General features: G+C 25.0%; 1 protein-coding gene across 1 annotated transcript in view; it reads left to right on the top strand.

The window, feature by feature from the left end:
- The first annotated feature begins 2,623 nt into the window (after positions 1-2,623).
- Positions 2,624-22,166, top strand: part of LOC145842672 (uncharacterized) — a 51,134-nt gene continuing 31,591 nt past the window's right edge. The window contains exon 1 of the mRNA XM_082950148.1: positions 2,624-2,734. Coding sequence (XP_082806274.1) covers positions 2,624-2,734 — 111 coding nt within the window. The remainder of the gene's footprint in view (positions 2,735-22,166) is intronic.

The following is a 22,166-nucleotide window of genomic DNA, read 5'->3' as shown; positions in this document are numbered from 1 at the left end:
TTTTATAGAGTATGGAGACCATAAAGGTGTGTTGTATTCCATCTTAGGACGGATGTAAACTAGGTACAGTTTCTTAAGAATTACCAAATCCGTAGATAAAAAGCTTTTTAGAATTTGAAAAGATAAAATTGATGCAGTACGGTAAATAAAGTTAATATGATGGTTCCATTTTAAATTATCTGAAATAAAAATTCCAAGGTCTTTAAATACCTCAGTTTTAGGTAAGATTGCATTGTTTATTTTAAAATCAAACGCTGGAATAGGTGTACTTTTGCGAATATTCAAAACATGACCTTTGCTGGGATTTAGGTTTAGTCTCCTTTCTTTTAACCAATGGTAGATTTTATCTAAAGATTTTTGTAAAACTAAGTTATAAAGTTTATAATATAAATGTTTACAATCTAATTGTATGGATTTTTTTACAGATGAACTAATCCGAAATCAATAAATAAAAAAAAAATATTGTTCTTAATTTTTCAAAATAATATACTCAAGTATTCAAGAGATATTTCTATTACTAAGAAAATCTTAAAGTAAAGATTGAGAAAATTATGACACTAATTAAACAGTTTCAGATTGAGAGTTTTTTCAACACGGTGTTTCATGCAAACGCAATGATCACTTAAAAACTCAATAAAGTAAGATAGACAAAGACATATATACTAAACAACTATTAGATGCTACCAATCAACACTAATCAACACTAATTATAATCTTATTACAACTGATTAAATTAAATGAGCCTGCTAAATTGACAAAAAGATTCCAAAATGCGTAATAGCCAAATAAGTAAAAAAACCTTATTGGCTAACTACAAAATGGAGAATTAAAATGTAAAAAGGAACTAGATAACCCAAATACAACAATAATAAATAAAAATAAACCTTATGACCCAAAAAAGAAAAACACAACTGAAAAATGTTTTTTCAAGTTAAATAGACAAATTAAATTTTTCAAAGAATAGAAATGTTTATTATTAACTTAAGATTTTAAAAAGACTGCTTAAATTGTAGGAAAAGATATATTTTCAACCTAATAGTCTCTTTGGCGTTTTTAACTTTTCATTTAACTACAGATTTTTTTAAAATCTTTGACTTTGTCCTATCATTTCTTTAAAAATAGTGGATTTTCAAGAAACTGTTAAAAAGTTAAGTAAGATAAGACTTATGAATAATAAAAAAATATTTTTCAATAAACTATGTATCTAAAGATTACAAATGTTTAAAATTACAATAAAGATATTTTATCTTATTAAAAAAAATTTCAGATTTTAAATCTTTTGTAATTTTAAGATATTTTTATCTGATTATAATTTTAAACCCAAATATATCAAGTTAGATTTTCAAGTTTTTTTTGTAGAGGACCAGATTTATATTCTTGTAGGTTTTTTCTTTCACAGTCTAGCTAGATTTTACCAAACATTTATAAACAATGCCAAGCCAAATTACCTTTTAGTGATCTGCTTGTTGACTACTTTTAGTTTAAAATGTTTTATTGAAAAAAGTTAAACATTTTTTTTTTTTACTATTTTTACAAGTATTTGTATTGCATAAATTAACAGCAATATGTAAGAAACATTATTATTTTTATCAATAATATAAAATTATAGTTCTAAGAATGTATAAACTATTCTAAGCACTTTTGCAAATATAATATTTACACATGTTTATTTTTTCAGATGTAACAAATATGAAAAAACATGAAATCATTTTAGCTTTGAAAATAAATAAACTTTTGCAAAATAAAGATGCAAACGTAAAGATCAGCAAAATTCTTCGAGACAAACTAACAGTTAAAAATGTTATCGTATTTTATTGTTTAGCTAAATGTTACAACCTAGCTACTATTTCTGAATCATTCTTGCTTTATATAGAACGTTGTTTTCCAATGGTTGTTGAAACTCAAAACTATTTACATTTAGACTTTAGTCTTGTTGCAAAAATACTAGACAGTTCTGAATTGAATATTCATTCAGAAGTTGAAGTTTTTAATGCAGCAATTAGTTGGTTGAAACACAACTGTGAAAAACGTATCCAATATGCAAAACAGTTGTTACTAAAAGTACGATTAAGTTTATTATCAGAAGATGCATTAAAACATTTATAAGATAGTAGTTTATTTCTTACTGAAAACACAGAATGTAATAAAATATTAAAAGAATTATCACTAAACCAGAAAACTTTTAATTTTGCAAAAACAGATATTTAGGTATTGTACCCAAAATAAGTTTAATATACTATTTTGTGGTGGTAAAAATGAATTAAATTTATCTGTAAAAAATGTACATCAAGTTGATGGAAGCACAATGAAGCATGTGAAAGATGTTTCTTCAATGACAACTGAGAGAATAAATTCTGAATCTGTTTGTTTAAAAGGAGCAGTTTACGTATTCGGTGGCCGTGATAATTCTTTTAATTATGTAAACATTGTAGAAAAATTTACACCTTCTACTAATACATGGGTTAAAGTTACTGATATATTCGATCAACGTATGTACTTTTGTACTTGTGCATTTATGGATAAAGTATATGTTTTGGGAGGTTATTTTTGCGATGACAGTGAAACAACAAACACTTGTTTAGAATTTAGTGTAAAAAAAGAAAGTTGGAAAGAAATAGATAGAATGATTGGAGTAAGAGAATCTGCTGCTTGTACAGTTTATCAAGGAAATATTGTTGTTTCAGGTGGTGAGAATGAAAATGGAGATGATTTGAACACAGTAGAATCATATGACGTATTTGCTAATAAATGGTCTTCAATGCCTAATATGATAAATCATCATTATTTTCACAGTTTAGTTACTGTAAAAAACAAACTGTTTGTTATTGGAAAGAACTGTGAAGTTTATGACAGCGTATGTAGAAAATTTGTCGCTTTTAAATTATCGATTCCTTTTGTTTTAAACAAAGCCATATCCATTGGAAAAAAAATAATGATTACTGAAAACAATAGTTCTATATTGATTTGTTATGATGTTGATAATGATAAATGGTCTAAAGAACCATGTGAAGTAACAAAATATCTTCAAAATTTTACTTTTGTGAAGGTACCTTTTATTTAAAACTCGGACAAATAAATTCTACATCTCTAAGGACAATATCTTTAGGTAGCTTTGTACAAGTTTTTATCTATTCAATATTTGCAGAGGTATACTAATAAATTCGATCATTATAATAAAAATGTTTATTCTAACAAAAATTAAATTTATCAAGTGATAGTCTTCAATAACTAAAAAGATTTAATTGTGTTTTTGTATGAAAAAAAACCTGTATTAAAATCTACCATTTGCAACAAAAAAACGTTTTCTGGTGTTCACTAAACTATTCTTATAATAATTAAGTTGTTACCATCAATTTAAGAACTTGCTGTTTTTAAAGTTTCGTGTAATTATGAAGATAACAGCTACATTATGCTGTTTACATTAACTATTAATTAAACTGCAACATTCTGCTAATGTTTTGATTTTACATGTTTTAGTGAAAAACTAAAATAATTTTTATAATGTTTTTGTTATAGTATAAGATCATTTCATCAAATAAAGTATAAAACTAAATAACCAAACACGAAAGATAAAGAAACAACTTTTAACAAATAAAAATCAAAATAAAACAAAAATTTTTATGATTCTTATTTAAACAGAATTAGAAAGCTAGTTACTGAGCACAAATAAAGCGTATATTTTAAAAAATACGAAAAACAAAACAAGAAAAAATTTACAAAACTTTAAGTTTTAAATTGAAATATTTACTTTTATAACACTTCTTTTTTAGCAAGTTGTAATACGATAAAACAATGAAAACGTATTTGCTTAAATCACCTTTTCAGACCTGTTCAGATTTTTTTTTTTTTTTCGGTAAAATTATAAATTTTTTGAATTTTTACCATAACAACAGTTTAAGCTAAGTCTATCAGATGCTTCTAAATAAGCTTATTTTAAAACAAGTTGATTGAAAGTAAGTTATATTTACTTGATTTGTATCTTTAATATATAACATGCATCTAAATGTATTTTATATTTGTAAACAAAATACATATCTGTCAACCACTGGTATACATCTAAAAATTTTCAAAGCTGTATGTATTTTTGTTATCATCAGGCAACAATTTGTTATAATGCAAAACAAATTTCATATTTTCTCTAACTAAAAATATTGTTTACAACCTCGAAATTATATAAACTTAAAAGTTCAAGAAACTGTTTTCATTAAAAGTCTGTAGCTTGATAAACAGAGGTCTATTTAAAAACAAGGTATTGACAATTTTTTTGAATATTCATTTTTTTTCTTTCTTCATAGTTGTTAAAAACTAAAATCTTTGAAAATCATTGAATTTAACAAATTAGGTGACTAAACTGGGAAAATCCTGTCAATTGAAGAAATTCGGTAAAAACCTGAAGTTTTAAGGATTTTTTTATTTAAATATTATAAAATTTGTATTATATACAAAAATTTATGAATCATATACAAAAAATACCATTGTCTTTTATAAAAACTCCATTTATATCAGTTTTACAAGATTTTTTTAATGTCCTGTGTCAGACAATTGTTTACCTTTAAATATTTTATATACTAAAAATAAAACATAAAATTGTTCTCTTAAAAGCATAGAAAAAATAAAGAAACAAGTTTTTTTTTAATCTTTGGCGCTCTATCTTTTTAATGTTTTGAAATATTACTTTTAAATCTAAAATATACAAAATTAGGATCAACATGATACTATTTTATTAAGTACTTTTTTATTACTCTTTTTTTTTTAATTTTTTCAAACTCCTCACTGTGCAAAACACAAAATGTAAAAGTTACTTGTAGAACAAAATTCAAGTTTTGTATACATAATAAGTAAAACGTAAGGATTTAAGTAAATATTAACCCAAAAAAAAATTTTTTTTTTCTTTTTCTTTCCTATATGCGATTATTTTTTTTTTCCTATATGCGATTATGTCAAAGTTACTCATTCAATCGAACTCATACATAATAATTGACGTATACATAATAGTTATGACGTAAACATAATAGTAAACTTAAAACGAAAAAATATAAAATATTAACTTTACTAAAAAATGCCTTTGAATTCGATTATGACAAAGTTATGCATAGAAAATACTTACAATTTACCTCATAGTTCAACATAATTCTATATACTTACATTTTATTAAAGGTCCATCTAGTTATAATTTTTTATAGTTAAGCATAATACATATTATTAAGTCATCAACTATTCAGTTAACAAATTAATGCTTTATATCTAAATAAATAAAAAAAGCCTAACGAATTGAAATCATTTTAAACTAGATATAATTCAATTTTAAAGAAGATGTCTTTAGAGTCCATTTTGGCACAATAACCTGCTTTTAACAGTTGTGTAAGTTTGCCATACCAAAGTTACGAAAATGAGTTGAAAAACTCTGTTGTAATTTCTTAACATCGGAAGTTAACTTTTAATGTTTTATTTTAAAACTAAACCAAATGTGTTTTAGCGATGTTGCAGATTTTAGAGTAACACCTTAATATGTATTTTAATTTTTATTTATTGAATGTCGTTTCTAACCTAAGTTCTAGCAGCTATTTACAACTAATAATTTTTTGGGCCTTCTGTTAATTAAGCTAACGTTAAAAATTGGTTATGTTTATTACAATCAAGAAAAAAGTCCCATAATAGTTGAAATTATTTATATAAGTTAAGTCTAATCTGTAAAAAGGGTCACTTTGTGTGCTTTTGCATGCCATGATTTTTTTATATATTTACTTATATATTGATAATAATGATTAATATAAATTTTGTTTAGTTTTATCAAATCAATACTAATCTTTTATCCTTGGTGGATAGTATTTTGTTTTTAAAAATTAATATTTTTTTTAATTAATATATTTTGATATGTATATACTTTATTTCTGTCAGTATTGTCCTCGGTTGGTAACTTCTATAAGAAGTTTATCTTTTTATTTGTTTTTCTTACTTTCGTGCAAAATTTACCCTTCCTACTTAAGTGATCCCTCGTACAATATTGACGCTACATGCAAAAAGGTCTCTTCGTGCTTATTTGACACGTTTCCATTTATATTGCAAGCTAGTTCTAAAAGCATGTTTGCTGGACTTTATCTCTGATCTTGATATTAACTCTTTGTATCTGAATCAGAATTATGAAAGGTAATAATCTACGTGCTGTAATAACGATTATACTGGTTACAAGCTACTTTTAACCGGCAATGAAGTATCTTTTGAAACTCTTGTCTCAAATAGCAGATCCCTCTTCAAAGCCCAAAAGGTTAAAAATTTAAATGGACGGTGCTGGACAGTTATTTAAAACATTTTAGTAGTAAATTTATATCAAATTACCTGTATGACGTTTAAAAGCACTAATATTAACTCACATAAGTATAAAGTGCAAGATTTTTTAATACTTTATAAGTATGTTTCAAACTAAAAATATTCCCAAACGCATAAGTTGATAGATCAATTGCCATGAATATTACAAAGAATTTAAAGCCAATTCGTTGCTTTTTCTTCATAATATTGACAATAGATAAGTGTTTATTGCGAAGTTATGTATTTTTGTTATTTTATTTTACCCCTTATATTCTTTATAATCATCTAATAGATCCTAGTGTATAACTTGCTAACCAAAAATTCTTCTTGTATTAAAAGTTGTAATAATGTTCGTGTTAAGTTTACTGAAAGCTTTTAGTTTGAAATGGTCAATGTAACTTACTAATTAAAGGTTTCACCGCGTATTTATTGATTGAAACAATTAAAATAGTTATCATTAAATATAAGTAATAAATAAAGCTTTTTAATAACTAAACTTTATTTAGTATCCATTTGTTTCTACATATTTTAATGTTTTAACAGTAATAAGGTCAACAAAATATATTTTTCATCAGGTTTGCATACCCATATGAACAAAATTAATTCACGAAGGATGTAATATGCAATCTAATATATATTGACACGTAAACACATCCTTAAATAAAGTTAAATAGAAATTTAGTTTTCAAAGATATTAACTATGACTCTTTATATTCTCACGTGATTGCTACTTAATGTTATAAAATTTGGTACTTATTTTATAATAAGTGCAATATTATTTGCGGGTCCTTAACATTAATGCTACTTATTATTATGGCATACTGTTAAAATTAACAATAAGTCCAGAGTTTTAATGAAATAAAATTATTTTCAAAAATTTTAATAGACAATATTGCAAAGTGAGCAAACAAAAAATAAATTTTCTATTTGTAAAAGTAAGATTTTTTATAAATAATTTTACTATTTCTACATTGAAATGAATTTAATTCATTTAAATAATAAAACCAACTTAATGTTATCAGATTAGTTGATTTATATTGACATACATTCAATTAAAGACTTATCAAATATTGTTATTATAAATTTTACGCAAGATAACAATCTGACTCAAAGATATGACTCGGTTTAGCAACCGACTCTACCATGGTTTACCTTAAGTTTTCAAAGTTGGGTGGGTGTCACTTTTGCACAAGCGTCACTTTTGCACGAGGGGACACTTTAGCACGAGGGTCACTTTTGCACGAAGGGTCACTTTTGCACTAGCGGACACTTTTGCACGGCGACTCTTTTGCACGAGCGTCACTTTAGCACGAGGGGACACTTTTGCACGGCTTCACTTTTGCACAGCGACACTTTTGCACGGAGGGTCACTTTTGCACGAGGGGACACTTTTGCACGGCGACATTTTTTCACGATAACAATTTTTTACGGCAGCATTGTTGCACAACGTCACATTTTTACGATGAAATTTTGCACAGCGACATTTTGGCACGATGACTTTTTTGCACGGAAAATCAATTTTCATGCAGGCTGATTAAAAGTTTTTTAGTTACTACCAAGTTTGTAACATAAAAAAAAACTGAAAACTAAAATTTTATAATATACCTATATTAAAGGCAAAAAATTAAAGATCTTAAAGAGTAAAAGTTAATGTTAGAAACAAACTAACGAACTAACGGAAAGATAAAATAAAATTATTTATAAACGATTCATATCAGAAACAATAAACTTAATTTATTTAGAAACTAGGATAAAGAATACTTTAAGTGTTATTTGTTCTAGTTATTTTGAATTTTAATATATTTATCAAAAACTATGCCTTTTTATATATTTTACTATACGGTTACAAGTATATTGTTCATATGATGAACCTAGGCTTCAAAACCTAGACCACTTAAACTGGAATACACATAAAGAAAAAATAAAATAACACATATAGTTTATTTATTATAACAAAGATAAAAACATAATTTGATATAAAATTTATAGGTTAACATAAAAAGCAAAATTTTAACAACAAACTTATATTTATTAACGCTTTGATGTAGAACGAACAGCATCAAGTATTCAAATGCATTGACCAACAACAATAACAAAAACCTAATGCTCCAAGGACATTAACGTTTGGCTCTCATTGGCTTATTTAATGATCATTGAATTCTGGTGTAAGCCTCTCTTGATACTTTTGATGAAAATAAGTTCAAACTTCGAACTGTTACTCTCTCATTGGCTAATCATGATCTTGCAACATTGTTGTAATGAAATATTCTAAGTTTAAATCATGAAAAATGCGCTATTTTATTGCTTTTTTTATTCTCACGCTAAATTAAAAAATAAAAACAAACATCAAGTAATATCTAAAACACCTTTACACTTATTAAACTATCTAAATCTTTTTTTTAATTTAACAATTGTATGAAATAAAAATAAATCTAAAAAAATTTTAAAAGTTATATAATGCTAATTATAACATCGAGAGAAAATAAGTAAAAATAATACTGAAAATTCGTGTTTTAAAGCCTTAATAAATTAAGTTTATCTTTCTGTTTAAAATGTAACAAAATTCAGATTATTTTCATTTAATGTATTCAAAATTGTTTTCATTTAAGATTAAAATTGTGTATTAAACTTGTTTATTTAAATAAAGCTAATAAATATAAATTAATAAATTTTGAAACGTTATTATATTGTTCTACCGTAAACTTCAAATAAAAACTTTATATTAAAATTTCATTAAAAAACTATCACATTTTATTTATTCAAAATAACTTGCGCTTAAAAGTGAATATTATTTAAGTAAAAATTTTTATTTATTTCTTTTTTAAATGTCGCCGTGCAAAAGTGTCACCCCGTGTAAAATTGACCCTCCGTGCAAAAGTGTCCCCTTGTTCAAAAGTGACCCTGCATGCAAAAGTGACGTCGTGCAAAAGTGTCCCCTCGTGCTAAAGTGACATTGTGCAAAAGAGTCGCCGTGCAAAATTGTCCCCTTCTGCAAAAGTGACCCTTCGTGCAAAAGTGACGCTCGTGCAAAAGTGTCTTCGTTCAAAAGTGACGCTCGTGCAAAAGTGTTCCGTTCCCTATAAAGTTAGCTATTCTGAGCTGATTAATTAACGTTCGCTTAATGTTTTATTTGAAACTTAATTAATAAAACAACACGACCTAGCCAGTTTTTACATTGTATAATCCAACTTTTAGTTTGTGCTTTTTATTAGGCGGACAAGTTAATATCAGAAACAAACTTTTTTAATCAAAGGAGTTCCAAATCAAATTTGTATTTAAAGTTAATTAGTAATAAGTCTATATGTTTTAAAAAATAAACAGTTTCAAAGTTGTTCAATGCATCCAAGTTTAAGGTAATCTAAATGAAAAATTTAGTGTTGTTGTATTTTTAGTTTACAATTATTACAAATTATTTATCTTTACACTGAATGACTTTTTAGAAAAAAAAATGGTTGAAGGTTAGACCCTTAATATAGCTCTTAAGATTCTTATTTAAAATCTTATAAAAAAATTCTTAAGATTCATATTTAAAATTAATGAACTAAACAGTTATAACATTCAACAGATTTAAGACTAGGTACAAAACTATAGTAACATGTTTATATTAAAGTCTGCATGTACTATATAAGCTTAATATATATATATATATATATATAATAAGGTTAATGTTTAAACGTAAACACTTTCAACTGAGCCCACTTGAAGGGCTTTTAAATAATTTATTCAAATGGCGATTTTAAAAATTCTGGAACATATGTTTCACAAAGCTTTAATTTTTCATAAAGCTTTGATCATCAGCCAGTTTAATTCAAAATACAAAGCACTGTACTAAACAAAGATACAAAAGTTATGCAAAAGAACAAAAAACAGTATGACGTAATATTGTACAATACAAATATTCAGTACAAAAATCGATCTACCTTCTAACTAATTAAACAACTAAAATTAACGAAAACAACAGTTAATTGACTATAAAATGCTTCAAAATTTGTTGTTTTTTAAAAGAAGCTTTTTTATATGTCGACAAGACGATATAAATTCGCTTCGCTTATTTAAATAACCTTCTTTTTTTAACGCATACATAACGGCTGTTGATTCTTTTAAGCACAGCCTACAAACAGGGTTGTTACCATCTGCTATTGGCTGTGCTCTTTTTATCACCTCCCAAGTTAATTTAAAATCAATGTTTTTGCGCTTAAGGCCGCAAACATACTTCGAAAGCTCAGTTTCATTTTCGTATACACCACCTTTAAAGGATTTTTTATGGTTGGCATACCGAAATCTGAATTGAGTGGAGCATAGGCCGATGTAGAACTTCTTTTCAAGGTCAGAGTTAACTGTTGCCTTGTAAATAATGTTCTCTGACCGGCAATTACCCCCCTTCAAATTGTATTTACAGCCACCGGCGCAATTACATAGATTTTTGATTGAACCCTGTTTGTAGGCTGTGCTTAAAAGAATCATCAATCAAAAATGAAATACGGTGTATACGAAAATGAAACTGAGCTTTCGAAGTATGTTTGCGGCCTTAAGCGCAAAAACATTGATTTTAAATTAACTTGGGAGGTGATAAAAAGAGCACAGCCAATAGCAGATGGTAACAACCCTGTTTGTAGGCTGTGCTTAAAAGAATCAACAGCCGTTATGTATGCGTTAAAAAAGGAAGGTTGTTTAAATAAGCGAAGCGAATTTATATCGTCTTGTCGACATATAAAAAAGCTTCTTTTAAAACACAACAAATTTTGAAGCATTTTATAGTCAATTAACTGTTGTTTTCGTTAATTTTAGTTGTTTAATTAGTTAGAAGGTAGATCGATTTTTGTACTGAATATTTGTATTGTACAATATTACGTCATACTGTTTTTTGTTTTTTTGCATAACTTTTGTATCTTTGTTTAGTACAGTGCTTTGTATTTTGAATTTAACTGGCTGATGATCAAAGCTTTATGAAAAATTAAAGCTTTGTGAAACATATGTTCCAGAATTTTTAAATTCGCCATTTGAATAAATTATATATATATATATATATATATGTTTTTAAAAAAATAGTTTTAAATTTTAACAGCCATCCATGTTTGTCATAATATTCATGAAGTAGTTTTTTTAAGGGTGTGATTTTATCCAGAAATAAACCAAACTTGTAAAACTTAAAACTATCAATTACTAAGTTACATAAAAAGCTAAATAACAAAAAAATTCATATGGTTAATACTTTTTAGACTAAAGTAAATTTTTTTAAATCAGAAAACTGTTCGAAAGAAATAAAATTGATTTAAAACGAACTTTACAATAAACAACATAAATAACAAATGTTTACATTTTAGCAGCAGCAAAGTGGTTTAGAATTATCTCCTCTCCAACTGATAGAGGGTTTATATATGGCTGTAATCATAGAAGCCAAATGTAGCTAAAACGCGGAAAATTTGCTAAAAAATGAGCTATTTTCCACAATAGCTGTTAGCTTAGCATAAACCTCTTTTAACCCAAATTTTGATTTTTATAGCATAACAGCCCAAAGAGGAGTCACGTAAACGTAAAGGGGAATCCCGTTGTACAAAACATTTTGAAACATAAATTATCAAAGTTTATAAACTGTAATAACAATGCTTGTAACTGCAAGTTGTAAGGTTCAAAATAATAAATTTAAACTGTGACAACTTAAAACATTATAAAAGGTTCTAAAGGAACACTGCTCTTTAAATAAGTTAAATTTGGAAATATTTAAAAAATACTCATGCTCATAACTTTTATAAAAAATCATCAGTATTAAAAATCCAATTTTTAGTATGTTTTAAAATTTTAATTAATTATATATATTTTTTTATTTTTTCAGGTAGAAAGTTAAATAATGTATTTAAATGTTAATTTAAATTTAATTAAACTTTTTTATATTGTGTAACGAAAGTAAGACGAAATAAGACTTTCAGCAAAATATTTAGCTTAGTAAGTTGTTTATGAAACATGGCCAAATCCTTAATTACACTAAAAATACTAATTTTTAAATTTACAAAGTGTTCAATTTAATGTTAAGAAGCAAAATAGAGGGTGGAATAAATTTGATGGTTGTCTACCATAAAAAACTAAAATATTCTAGAAATAAAATAATAAATTGTTGTTAAATTCTTAAAATACTTAAAGATTTTTATCAAAAAGTTTTCCTTTTAGTTTAATTTTTGTATTCTATTTTATTTAATTTAATGTTATAATGAATTTTTAAATGACTTGATTAAATTTCAAATTTTAACATTTCATTCAAGTAATATAGTTTATAACCAAGACATTACTATATTCAAATTACTATTTATTCAAACATAAGTTTATCATTTTTTCCAAAACAAAAATAAGAATTAAAATTTTTTTTTTAGTTTTTAGAAATGTCTCTTTGACTTAATTTTTATACATTTTTGCTGGTCAATCTTTACTCAAAAACAAAAAAACAACAGATTGAGTCTTAATGAAATGGGTAAATAAGATTTCTTGAAACAACCTATCTGCAAAATTTAATTTAATAATGTCTTGCATTATTAAAGTCTAGGACTGTTTGTACAGCAGCCATATACAAAGTAGCCTACAAATGTGCATAATTGTATTAACCATTAAAATAATAAAATTGGTTAACCTGTGTTATCAAATTAGTCCAGTTTTATAAACTAACTCTTATTAATAATATCTTTAAACAATCTCCTTTTGTAACAACTAAATATTTTAACTGTATACTTATTATATATTCAAGAATTAGCTAAATGACTTTAGACTAGTAAAAAACATTTTACCTATTATTTTAGAACGTAACAGTTATATAATGTTTTCTTTTTAATATTTTACACTTTATTTAGTCTATTTAGCTCTTCTTTGATTTCTTAAATAAGTTCTTAAGTTATTTATTTATTTTTGTTTCAATTTTGGTTTTGATAAATCATTTCTTCAAGAATTCTAGAAGTTATGATTTCATAGCTTAAGTTTAGAAGTGTCCAAATTTTCTAAAAACAGCTGTGTTTAAATCAAAATCTAAACAATGTCTTTTATTCACTAAAAAAAATTAACAAAGTATTATGTAAAATAATCCTTTAAAATTAAAAGATAAGTTTTGTGTAATAAGTTTATTAAAATAATAGTTAAATAATTGATCTTAATCATCTAACTGTTATAAAAAAGAATCAGTAAGAACAGTTTAAATAAAATATTCATCAATAAAATTTGATGGATTTGCTTAATTAAAAAAGTTTTCAGCTTACATTTCCCATATCCTACAATATATGAGAAAAAATAACATTATGGCTTTTAAAGCATTCAAATAGTCAATGAAAATGTACATTAATTTCTGTGGTGGACTTTAAATAAAATGATTGTGCTAAGAATTAATGTTTCAGTTTTAAAATTTGTTTGTATCATGTAGAAATTTCACATCAGTAGATTAGTTTTCTATAATATCATCCATAAAGTCTATACTAAGATTTTTTATACAACCAAAAACAGTTTCAATTAACTTTTAAGATATATTCACTTAAAAAAGTTTTAGATACATACTGTGTTTAGCATTCTTAGGCTAGTATGAATTTTTTTTGAAATCTCATGCTAGTATTGATATCCTTTAAGTATCTAATATCAGTTTTTATACCTTAATTATTTCTTATTTCTTACAAATACTGATTTTTTAAATTCTTCTGTAACTATTTAGATATCTTTTTGTATTTAAACTTAATTAGTATTATTTTTATTCAAAAATTTGCTAACTAAAACGTTTAGTTTATATATTATTATAAACTCTAACTAGTCTGAGGTAACACAGGCTGACTATTTTGCCTCAAAGAATTGCAATTCTGATTATTGTCATTAACTCAGGTAAATTATAATTACTTCAACTTAGTAGTTATATAGTTAAAAACAAAGTATACATTTTGAAGATGTTTAGAAAGTAGGAAAAACATCTATCTAACTAACTAATTAATTTTTATTAAGTATTAAGTAAAAAAAAAATTATATTTATTTTAATAGCTTATTACTAACAAAACAATGTCTTACTCCTATATTTGCATATAGGAGATCCTCAGTTGTTGTTAACAAATCTGAAAAAAAAATTGAACAAATAAATGGAAATAAAATAAAATTAAAAACAAAATATTGAAATAGGCATTTCAGTCAAGAACTTTAAATTGATTAATTTTAAAAAAGTAACAATATTAGTAAAAAAGTATGTACAATTATGATTCCCAAGATTTTTTTAATCTAAAATACTAAAAAAATATTATTTGTTATTTTATGATAGCTAACTTTATAACAGCCTATTTAATATAAAACACTAAAACATTTATTTGTCAAAGCTGGTTAAAAATGATAACTGTCGAAATTGAAGCACCTACTAGGAAGAATAAACAGGTCAAAGTAATACACTTCTAATGGAAATCTGTTCCCGAGTTTAAATGTAAAGTAGTTGATTATTTCTTTACATAAATAAGACTTATCTATTAAATACAGAATATGATTTTACTAATATACTGGATTATGCCTGAAGTTTCTAGTTTATACCACGTAAGGTGTAGATATTGTAAGATAAGATTAAAAGCGAAATGCTTTGAATATGTCTTTAGAAAATGTCTTAAATACCATGCTAATACTAGCCAAGATTTGAAAAAAGTTAATTTTAAATAATCATCCTACCAAAAATTTTGAATAACAATTAAAAACATATTAAGGGCATAGGGATATAGATCACCATTTTTATAATTTAGTCTTATAATATTGAATTTTAACTAAGCTACAAGTTGCTTTTTACAAATTTAAAAAAATCAAATTACTTTTTGAGATATAGTAGGTCGAATTGGACGGCAACAATAGATTAAAAATCTATCTTCTTCTACGTTTTTTGATATAAATACCGCAAACTTTCAGAATATGCTCCTTGCAATTTTTAGAAAATTGTGTGGGAAGAGAATTTAAACAAATAAAAATAAATAATTTGTGACGAAAAAACAAAAAAAAAACTGTTTGTTTTTTGTTTATTTTTTTTTAATTTTATTTTTTTAATTTTAAAAAAATTCTTTCTGACAAAGTATTAAAGTACTTTAAACAACATATCCTGAAAGTTCGAGGTATTTATTTCAAAAAACGTTGGAGAATATAAATTTTTATTGAAGTAGTCTTTTTTGCTGTTTTAGTTTGCCCCTCCAAAAAGAAACCTATTGTTGCTATCCACTTTGACCTGATATATATCAAAAATTGTTTTTTATTATTAAAATCAGTAAAAACCATCTTGTAGCTTAAAAACTCAATAAAATAAGATCAAAATGTGAAAAAAGTGTTTAACCTCCCTTTGCCCTTGATACTTTTATTAAAATTTGTTAGCTTTTCTTGATTTTAAAAATAAGTAAGTTAATTTTCATACTGCTCTACTATTTGCATGTAGTTTTTATAGATAATCATGATTAAAACTTCAGTAACAGGTTGATTCATTAATTTTTTCATAAATGGGCCTAATAAAGCATGCTTGTTTTCTAAAATATTATCACTTTGTATAAACTTTACCTGAACACAGTAAGCTGAAAACCGGTTAAAGCGTCCATAAAGTATGATAAAATAATCTTGCTGAAAAAAAACTTGTACAAAGAGTTAAACATAGTTTAACAAAGTTTGATTTCTTTGTTTTAAAATTAGTTTTGTTGTTTTTCTGCTTTAAGTATTTAAAAAATTTTGTAAGTTTATATTCAACTAGTTTTTGCCTATACAGTTTGAAAACTAATCCAAATTCTTCATAGTTTTGACAAAATTTTCTTGCAGAATGTTAGAGAAAAATTTCTGTAAGACTAATTTATACAACTTGGAAACCAAATGAATAATAGTGCTCAATCTTGAAACAGAGAGCCAAATATACTAATAATTTATTGACTAATTGCAACCTTACTAACCCGGTTTTACCTAAAAAGGATCTTCAGAGTCTAGGTAGCAATAAAAATGAAGCACACTGATATATATAGAAAAAAATAATCAAATTAATTAGCATTAATTAGACTAATAAGCACCAATTAGACATAAATCAGTAATTAAGTACTTTATAGATATTTTTAAGTGAAATTAATTAATAACTTTATAAAAACTTATTATGTTTAATTAGTAAAAATTATCATAAAGTTTATAAAAGTCTAAAAAAATTAAAGATTAAGTTTAACATATAAGATGGTAAAAACAGTAAAAATAAGACACAACAAGCAAACAATAAATCAAAAATAACAAGACTTATAATGGGGACACATAGCGGTTAATTCTTTTCTGGTATTTAATGATTTGATTCTATCTGCTTCGGCTATAGTCATTCTCTCCAGATTGCAGATTGAACAGTTGTCAGCTTTCTTCGGGACTGAGCTATTAACTATATGTATAGCATTTGCCATTTGATTTCGGCAAAATTGATATTGTTTGAAATGGCAAGTTTGGAAAGAGTAGTTGTTTGAGATTTCTTGAGTACGCTTAATTTGTGCTATTGCCATCTTTTTTTGAAAGATACCCCCGTTGATCCTCTGTTTTCCTTATTCCTGATAGAAGCCTTAAAGATACCTTTTAGTAAGCATTGTCCTTTAAAAGGGCAGTTGGTTTTGTCCCTACAGTTGCAAGTCTTATCTTTTTTGTTTGAATCGTCTAACATCCTTTTGTTATGGGTAATTTATTACGTTTTTAGGTTTGGAAGGCAACTATATGAAATTTTAATGGTGTTCTTATTAAAGATCTTGTGAGGTTTATTATTTCTTGGAAAATGAAGTCATACAAGATCCAAGAATTTTTTACCAATATTTATTTTAACAGAATTGCAGAATGGGGGGTTGATGTAAATAATTTTCCTAGACTTTCTGGTTTTTCTATTGCGCTTTAAGATAGTTTCGTTGTAGCTTTTGAGTTTGTTGTATCCGCTTTTAGCCAAGGCATCATTGTAGTCTTTTTTGATGCTATTGAAAATCTCTTCGCTACTGATAAGTTTACCTAATCTGTTACTAACCGTTTGGCCTATGCTCTTTCTTATTAGTTTAGGGTGATTTGATTGCTTGTTTATATATCTTATATGCGAATTTTCTTTTCGAAATGGGGCATATGTGTTATTTGATAAATTCATCGTGATGTCTAAATAGTCAGTTTGGATTAAATTTGCTTCCACAGTTATCTTAAACCCATGATTCTCGAAAATCTTTCTGATTGTTTTAGCTGCCCTTTCATTTTTACATTTGGATTTCTTTAAAACTGTTAGACCATCGTCCCGATATAACCCAAATGAAATTAAAATGTCAATTGAAGACAAATCGGACAATATATATAATCCTTCCAGATCGCAAATTTCTGCACCCATATAATTTTTTAAGAAATGTTAATTTCTTAAAAAAATATCAAGGAGCTAAATGTACTTTTTAATAAAAAATAAAAAATATATTGTAGGATTGCTAGAAAATCTAGTAGTAAACGTTTGATGTTTTTTTAGTTAAAAATATTATGCACGAGTAATACCTATTATATAATAATCTAAATATTTGATATTAAATTTTAAAGAGTTATTTTAATATATTTTAAAAGAATGGAAACTTTAAAGTTTCGTGAACAAAAACAAGTATTACTTTATGTTAAGAAAAATAAATATTGAAAAATAAAAAGTTCCTTTCAACATATTTTTTGTTTTGAGATTTAGCTGAAAAAAATCAAAGAGTTTCTATATTCTAAAGAGGCGCTGAAGCATTTTTTATTAAATTTTTAATTTGAGCGTACTGTTTTAACCGACATTGCTTATACACTCTGAGTGATTGTAAACTAGCCTGGGTATATCAGGCTAACTTAATTCAGCCTGATTTTAATCAAAAACAAAATTAAAAAAATTATTTTACAAATTTCAATATAACTACCTTAGTTTAAGCTTTTAAAGTTTTTAATATAAATATATTGAAAAAAGAAATAATAAAACATAAACATGGATATTAAAAAACGATTGCCATTCTTGGAGTTAAAAAATTTTTAGGAGTTATTAAAAATATCTTAAGTGACCAAAATTTGTACTGTTTATTTTAGTTTTTTTTTTCAAAAATTAATTTTTTTTTGAGTCTTTGACAAAATGATTTTATTACACAGATTATTTTCTTCTTAATAACTAAAGAATAGGTTTCGCATTAGGTGTTTACTATATCTTACAATAAAATTTTTTTTACACATTTCGCTTATAATTGTAAGTCAACTAAGATTATAAGATTATAAAATTCTCAATAAGTTTAAGTAATGATTATTAAACTAAAATAACTTTACTTGTTTTTGCAAAGCAGTGAATCATTAGATACAAATCATTATATATTAATAAAACATTAAGTAGAAAAAAAATTGTTCACAATGTTTAAAAAGCAAATGAGTTGAAAAGTACTTTATTAAAATAAAAAGTTCATTTATTAAGTGCTAAGGATATCATCAACAATTTGATAAAAGTTATTGAAATATATATTTATATTTATATATCACTAACACTTGAAACATAATGGCATATTTATAATCGCTGAAATGTTTGCAATTGTACAGTTACAGATAAAATATTTATTTTTTGAGGTTTGATGATGCCAACTGAACAACTAACTCCTGTTTAGAGTTTAATGTAAATTGAAACAACTTTAAAGAAACAACTTGAATGATTGTTGCAACAACTAATGCAGCTTGTGTAACTTTGAAAAAAATATAGTTGGTTCAGGTTCAAGTAAAAATAATGAAGATCAACTGAATAAAGTATTATTATATGATTTTTTTTACTGAAATATTGTCATTAACCCCTGATATGATAAATTGTAATAATAACCACAATTAGTTTTTGTGAAAGATAAATTATTGAAACAAAAAATTTTATAGTTTTTGTCAATTTTACAAAAATTTAATTGTTTATAAACCACAACAAACCTCTTTTTTGGGTAAGATTTTTCGATGGAAAACAGAAACGAAATGTTTATAAATGTCTTGTAGAAAAGTTGAGGTGTTTTAGCTAGTGTTTGCTGAATCAGCAAAATATTTTTTTATTCAATATAAAAACTAATTATTTTATTATTTCTTTATATCTTACTTCATAATATTTATTTATTGATTAACTCATTATTTAGATTTGGAATAGGTGTTAAAAAGAACGAGATGTTTAATGAAAAATCATAATTTTTTTATGTGTAGGTTCCCCAGTTTTAAAACATTTTTAAATCAATTATGTATTATTTTTTAGACATAGTGCTGTAACTTCGAATTTAGAGATAGTTTTTTGTTGTTTTAGTTAATAATTTTAAGTTAAATTAACATAAACATTGTTAATTGTTATTTTAACTACACACTGCTTAAAAAAAATCCATTTTAGTTCAATAGCCACAGCTCATACTATAGTAGTACTGGAAATAAAAATGTATTAAATAAAGTAAAATTTACATGTTCTTTGATAAAATAAAAAAGGTGTACTAGTTGTTTTAAATAATATTATTAAATATAAAGTTTTAACTAAAAGTTTGCATTCTTTTATATTAATATACAAAGTGTTTTAAATTTTTAAACTTCCAAAGTTTGAATAAAGATAATAAATTTAATTTATAACTATTTTATATTTTTATTGATTTGAAAAATTTAAAATTTTTTATCAATACTAAGTTTATATAATCATAAATCGGAAAAAAATTTTCACAACTTAATGGAGCATGTCATTTTTAATTTATAAAAAAAATATATTTAAATTTAATTTTGGTTTGAATGTTATAATATATTTTCTATAATTGTAGCAAAAACCTTTGTAACAGTATAAAAAGCAGATTTTTTTTTCTTTATTTGCCAACCACTGGGTTTGTATCTTTGAATACTGTTCATTTTAGAGATTTTTCAAAGCACTTAATAGAAACCCTTTAACATCAGGCTACACAAATTTGATTCAAACAAAGTATATAAATACTAGTGACACAAATTATCAATATTAGTGTTAATGTGGAAAAAATATTTTTACAGGTTTGCCTGTTTTAGGATACTCCGGATTACTCGAACAGTTTTTTTAGTTTTAAAAATATCAGGATGTCTCAGGATAACTCAGGATAATTTAAATTTGGTTATAAACACAGGCTAACTCAAGCGAGGTATTTTCTTATTAAAAAACTGAGAATTGTTTTAATATTTTAAAAATAATAGGCCATTTTTCAGACTTTAAATAAGATTTAGCTGAATCATTAGAATTCATAATTTTATTGAAGAAATAGTCTTTGATTCTTTTTTAGGATTTCAAAAATTTCAGGATGACTCAATCAAATAAATGTTCACTCGAGACAGTATTTTTGACTTAAACAGTAGACTCCCTGTTTATAGTAATAAGTATTTACAACAAAAAAGACCTTTTATTCATTTATTTATATAAAATTTATTTACTTTGACTGTATTCAGCTAATTTTGATAGTAATAAAACACTGTTACAAATGGTTAACTATGAGACTGATGTATTTTATAGAAAAGAATAATTATGCAACTATGTTAAATTACTTAAGACTGAATACTATAGCATATTTTGATTATAAAGATTTATGATATTTTACAAAAAGTTATGTTTTTATTTTAAAATGTTTGAAAAACATAAGTCTCAATCTTCAATCAACAAGGATAAGTCAGGATGTCCACAAAACATGAAAAACTTTGAACAAAACCTGAAATTAGAGAATTATTTGAAATAAAATTTGAATAGTACGGAATTCTAACAAAAAATCATTAAAAATCTGGAGTTTTAAACAATTTTTACATGTTAAGTACTTAGATTTTGGTTTGACACAAAAAACTATGATATAAAATAAGATTTCATGTCATTATCAATTTCTTATATTTAAAAACACATTATAAGTAGCTTAACAGTTCCTTATTTTAGTTGAATTTTTACTTCACACAATTTTTAATTTTTAACTAAAAATTAACTAAAAAACGAGTATTATAAAAAACAGTGGCCACCCGGTTAAGTTTTTGAAAGGGTTTATTCTTGCTTGATTCTAATTTTCAATTAACATTAAAGTAATCAAAAACAACTTCAATATTTTTAATTGAAAAATATCCCCTGGTAAAATGTTGTTTGACGAATACTCAAAACATAAAATTTCAACGCTTAATTACACAAATGTATTAATGACGAGTATTTTAAAAACCAGTGGCCATCCTGGAGAGTTTTTAAGCAGATTTATTCTTGTTTAATTTTACTTTTCTATTAAAATTAAAGTAATTAAAAATAAGTTATATTTTTTTAGTAAAAATTTTCCCTTGTTACATTTTGATTGGCGAATACTCAAAAGGTGAAATTTCAAAGTCTAAAAACAAAAATGTATAAACTAATTAGCTGGAAGTTCAAAGCAAGCAATAAAAATACACAATCCAATCATGTGAGCCTTATAGTTCATCAATTTGTTTTGGCATTACTGCTAAAAAAAATCTATCCAAAATCGATTTATAATTTTTTTTGCCACAAAACTTGGAATCTTGTAAATATCTTGAATTTTTGAAATTATGAACAAACCATGAAATTGAAAAAAAAATTATTACGAAAATCATAAAAGTCCTTGAACTTTAAACAGTCATATTAAAAACGAAAATTTTTATTTGAAACAAAAATCTATCAAAAAGATTAAAAAACTTGTCACTACCAACTCAAAGTAGCTTAACAGTGTTTTTCTAATTTTGAATACATTATCACACAGGTTTTAACCTTAAACTTAAACTTAAACAACGAAGTTTGTCTAAAATCATCGCTTATAAAACAAAATTCATAATTTCAAAATAAATAAGTAAACTAATAGTTTGTAGGGGGGAGGCATAGGGATACGAATATTCTTTCTTTTGTTTATAGTGGAAAATTAGTGAATTTTACTGGT

Source organism: Thalia democratica, chromosome 1, assembly GCF_965202585.1.
Source record: "Thalia democratica chromosome 1, ktThaDemo2.hap1.1, whole genome shotgun sequence".
Lineage (NCBI taxonomy): Eukaryota > Metazoa > Chordata > Thaliacea > Salpida > Salpidae > Thalia > Thalia democratica.
Note: the sequence above shows the minus strand (reverse complement) of the source record. Positions and strands in the feature narration are given on the sequence as shown.